The sequence below is a fragment of the Xylaria bambusicola genome, assembly GCF_022495145.1.
Source record: "Xylaria bambusicola strain CBS 139988 unplaced genomic scaffold F5B22scaffold_29, whole genome shotgun sequence".
Taxonomy (NCBI): Eukaryota; Fungi; Ascomycota; class Sordariomycetes; order Xylariales; family Xylariaceae; genus Xylaria; species Xylaria bambusicola.
The window spans coordinates 394,389-399,495 of record NW_025953582.1 but is presented as its reverse complement, the minus strand read 5'-3'; the positions used below and the strand labels follow the sequence as shown (position 1 = coordinate 399,495).

General features: G+C 33.4%; 1 protein-coding gene across 1 annotated transcript; it reads left to right on the top strand.

The window, feature by feature from the left end:
• The first annotated feature begins 324 nt into the window (after window positions 1–324).
• On the top strand, window positions 325–1,069 carry F5B22DRAFT_612070 (uncharacterized protein). The gene is made up of 2 exons (XM_047975319.1): window positions 325–560; window positions 618–1,069. Exons 1-2 carry the CDS (start codon window positions 432–434, stop codon window positions 951–953), a joined length of 465 nt encoding a protein of 154 aa, XP_047829604.1. The 5' UTR covers window positions 325–431; the 3' UTR covers window positions 954–1,069.
• The last annotated feature ends 4,038 nt before the right edge of the window (window positions 1,070–5,107 follow it).

Here is a 5,107-nt window from a genome sequence, read left to right as displayed (position 1 = left end):
CTAGATTGTTAATAAATTAAACTAATACAGCATAGTCAACTTAGCTATATATTATTACGTACGTTTAACAAATCAAGCGGCTATACGTCCGCAGCCCTTGATTTTCAAACCATGTTCCCTTAGTAGTAACAGCGATTGGACAAAGAACGGTTTATAAAATCTCCTCCCTGCATGGTAAAGGCCAACATTCAGGCAAAGCAACTAGGCACAATTTGAAGTGGATGCCGAACACAAAGGAATATAGGGGTAGAATAGCTATAAAAAGGGAGTCACCGTCGCGGAGCAAGATAAGAGAACAGACCTCATAGTTCCCTCAGACATTCCAAGCACTTCTCACAACACCCTACTCCCTTTTAAACGTCAAAAGCACAGCCAAAATGAGCGACCCACCCAAACTTAGGCGCAAAATGCAGGCTAATTCATTATAAAGTATGATTATGGACTATGCCGACCGATATAACCTTAGGGTTGCTTTGATTGTCCAAGATAAGACAAATGGGGACTATAAGATATTCCAGAAAGAGCTGGACGAGAACTTCCCGCCTGTTAGAGATAGTATTGTAAGGCCTCTCTAGCTAATCTAAATGACTGGAAGCTTAGAAAGTTAACCTAAATAGAAACCTTGCATACTGCATGTTGGTCATGAAGCCGAGGCCCCAACCAATACGGGCGAGGCCAAGCTCGGTAACGACCTCCAGTTAAAGCTGCGGAAGATAGAATGGGAGATATTGCAGTCCGAGGTACCTAAAGCACCTAAGTTTCAGCGTCCTATCTTTATAAGGCAACCAACAGCCGGCCCAAGGACAGACCAAGTGTCCAAGGAACGACCCAATAAAGGATTAGGGTCGGACAAGGAAGCAGACCACAGCCGGGAGGGGCTAGGCCACGTGACTACTCACAGGGCTCACGATGCAAAGACAAGTAAGCCCAGTGAGAACAAGAAACATGCTTAGGATCTAATTTCTCGTTACCTGGCCGGACCATTAGAGAGGGCGTTGCTGATATACGCGATGGGAGCCCTGCTAGCAGCATTATATCTTTATTACCTAATAAGATCCTATACTCCTTATAGAAAAGGATAAAGTATAAGCTATATATTGTAATATAAATAGAGGATTATTCTTTTTAAAATAAGCTTACCTTAAAACCTATATTTAAGCATTTTTAAAATATAAAGTCTTTAAAGTTATATTAAAAGGGAAGGGGAGGGTATATTATAAAGCTAGCAGCTATTAAATTCTTAATATAGCAAAATTATAACTAGTTTACTATAATGAAAAAGGCCTAATACTATTCCAGGTCACCTATACGGCGCACATTTATAGCTATGAGACAGACACTGTTCTGTCCCGCGGTACTATTCTCGCTGGTTTTGGGCTGCCCTAGGCCGGTGGTTTTAGCGCCAAGACTGTAGACTACCCGGGCCTTACTAGGGGGTATGTGCTTTAGCTGCCTATCATTAGTAAAGCTGTTTCCGGGAACATGGGGTAAAGGTAAACGGTTAAATAGGTTTTAAGGAAGGACCCCGCCCCCTCCTCCTAAGCTTATTGCTATATGGTGGGGTTTTAACACCTATAATAGTTTACATTGTTGCTTCCTAATTAGGACCAACGTTGCTTTCCTTAGAAGTAGAATCTTAAGAAGTAATTTTAAAATTATTAAGAGTACTTTAAATATAATTAAGTTTAATTTTATTTTATTTTATTATTATAATTATTATTATAAATAAATCTTAATATAAAAGTATATTTTTAAAATATAACTATTATAATATAATAATAGCATTAATTAATAAGGGGAATATAATGTAAAAGAGGTAGTAGTAATAGGGGTAATAGGGGTTAAAATGTTAAACCTGCCCTATAATAGCTTAGGTTATAGCTATAATTATAGCAAAGGTAAGGGAGATTAAAAAGAAAGCTTATTAAAACTATATAGTTAGCCTTTATATCTCTCCCCTTAACGTTATATTATAATGGCCTAGTAGTAAGCATAGTCCTTTTCTTTAAGTATGCGTTAAATTAATAATAATATAGTTAAATATAAGACTTAAACTTTTATAAATCAATATAGCCTATATTAAAGCTAAGTGAATTTAAGTTCTACTTATTAAGGTAAAATAAAGACTTTACTTTATTTTTAATTTTATAGCCTGGGTTATATATTTATATAGCAGTTTTTATAAAGCTTAATTTTAATTAAATAATTCTTATAAACCTTTTAACTTTAAAGGTTATTAAGGCTAACTATATATTAATATTTAATTTAGGATAAAATAAAGGAAGGGTAAGTAGGTTAAGAATATAAATGAATTATTTATATTAAACATTTTAATTATATTTTAATATAGCTTTAATTATAATTATAAGTTAATTATTTATTAATATATAAATAGCCTTTAAAGCAGTGTTCTTTTTATAAAGGTATAAAAGATTTAATATTTAATTATAAATATAACTTATTAAGCTAAGATTTATAAAGTAAAAGGTAGCTTATTAATTAAAGATAATTCTTAAAATACAATTTATATATTAGTCCTTAATTATTATTATAGTATTTTATTATTATTTATATATCTTAATAGCATTTAAGCCTTTAAAGATTTATAATAAAGCTATAAAAAAACTATCCTTACTTTTAACCTTTTAAGTAATATAATATATTATTATAGGATTTATTATTATTATTTTATATTTAAAAGGTAAGATTTTAATCTTTTTATCTATTTTATTTAATATAATATTATTTATAATAATAAAAACTTTAAAGTTAATAATAGTATAGCTTATTATAATTTAAAGTTTATTAAATTTATAAAGGTATTAAAAGAATATAATACTTTATTAAAATTTTTTAAATATATAAAAATATTATATAAATAATTAATTAATTTAAAAACTTTTAAAAGGTATTTTTAATATATAATTATTCTTTAATATATATTATATTATAATTAATATATATTAAAGGGAACTTTAAAATAAGCCTTTATACCTTATAAAAAGAAATAATTTTATTTTAACCTATTTATATTTAAATTTAAAGTTTAAGATTTATAAATATTAAAGGCTTTATAATTAAGCTTATAATTAAAGTAATTAAATATAAATTAATGTAATAATTAAAGTTATTTTATAGCCTTTAAATATAAATTGCTTAATGTTAAGGATTTATAGTTTTATAGCTTATTATTAAGTTTTTAGCTTTAAAAAGGCTTAACTTTTAAACCTTAATAATATATAAAACTTAATACATCTATATAAGTTAAAGGATTAATATAAATTAAATCTTTTAAAGTATATAATATATAAGATTAATCTTATATACCGGAATTTAAATTATAAATTTTAAATAACTTACTTAAAGCTTAATTAATCCTTAAATAGTATTTTATATATTAATTAAGAATTAATAAATCTTTAAAGGTATTATTATATAAGGATTTTAAGGCTTTTTTATAATGATACGTAAAATATAAAGGAAAATATAAAAGTATAAGTGATAAGCCTAGGCTTAGAGATAATAGTTTAATATTGGGAGTTAATAGTAGAGAAACTCAGGTTAAGGAGTAGCCAGATATATAAGATCTCCTCGCTATATAAAGAACCCGTCACGTTGCTTTTGTCGCCTTGCACTGAGTCCTATGTGGCCCCGGAACACCTGCCCTTGTTAGATGATTTTCACTTTCCCTATAGTACGTATAAAGAAAACCCCTAAATGTATAGCGGGTGCAGTTATGGCTCTTCTTGTGTAAGTGTCAGAACCACATGACAAGTCATAGCCACCTTCGTCGAGGGGGGGATTCTACGTCGACCGTATCGTCACCTTCCGACTGGCTGGCCCGGAGCTTTGCGTCTTTGCGTGCGTCTTCGGCAGATTCGCTAAAGAGGGAGATGTAGACGTAGAAACGGAGTTGCCGACTGAGAGAGAAGCTTTATAGGTTGATCATATATCGGTGATATCGCCGTTTGTCTCTAAAAGGAAGTCTTCCCAAGGTACGAAAAAGCTAAATGGAGGACAGAGTTCCTGCGCAGAAGGTCAGGGCTGACCAAGAGAGACAGTACGCGTCTCATAAGGGACACTGTTTTCTTCGCTATCGTGACGCCTTTGCTTAGGAGCAACTAAACTGTAAGTAGTAAAACATAGCCTCGGCCACGATACGGCAATTCCCTTATCAGATGAAAATAATCAGGCAACTACATATAGGCAGCATTATACTGCAGCCAGCGAAGAAATCGAGCGCTCCCTGAGACAGGGCAAGACTAGGAGTGTCATTCCGCCCGAGGTGTAATATTACTAGGTGTACCATGTCCAACAGCCAAATAGAGGTAAAGTCTAAGCTCCCCTTTAATAGCCTTACCGAGAAAGCATATAAATACCGCGTCTCTCTCCCATACATTCACACCTTCGTAGACTCACGACCACATCTTCGTCCTCTGAACACTGTTGCAGATGTCAAACAGTTCGCCCAACCACGCCTCTTCTGAGAGCGCGATTAAGGAATTAATTGATCGGGTCGTGTCTCAGGAATTTAAAAAGGTTGAGCCAAATGGCCTGCTTTTTCACAGAGCCTTTGAGCTTACTGATCACCCCGGAATTGTCCGGACCATCCTCCAAGAGATGGAGAATGACTGCAAAGCGTACCAGGAGACCGTGAGCCGGGCCGCCCGCCAACTCGATTCGGCGCTTCAGGGTACTTTTTCTCGCATACTACGCGAAACCAATGACATAGCCCAGTGGATACACAAACATAGAATCTCACCTCAGCTGTGCAAGCCATCTTGTCTCGTCTGCAACAGGCCCATTGAAGAATCGCGGGCTACAGCATACAGCAGGTGCGGATGTATAAGTTCTTATTACGAAATCTTAATTCTTTGACTAACTATATGCATAGGTTACCTGTGAAGATTGTTTTCCTGTACAAAATATAGCGCATTATAGGGTTCCCGGGCACGTCTTCTCTGTATACCAGAAATCAATTAAAATTCACAGCATATATAACCCTTGTAGCATTTGTCTGGATATGTTGCAAAAGCCAACAAGACTGCGAAAATGTAATACGTAACTTCTACTACATTTATACCCTACCTGTTCTCTTTTAACACAC

Bases quoted from the DNA above. Each gene is read 5' to 3' on its own strand.
- F5B22DRAFT_612070 (XM_047975319.1), top strand. From the start codon at position 432: ATGATTATGGACTATGCCGACCGATATAACCTTAGGGTTGCTTTGATT. The intron at 561-617 runs GTAAGGCCTCTC...TAACCTAAATAG, and splicing joins CGCCTGTTAGAGATAGTATT to AAACCTTGCATACTGCATGT.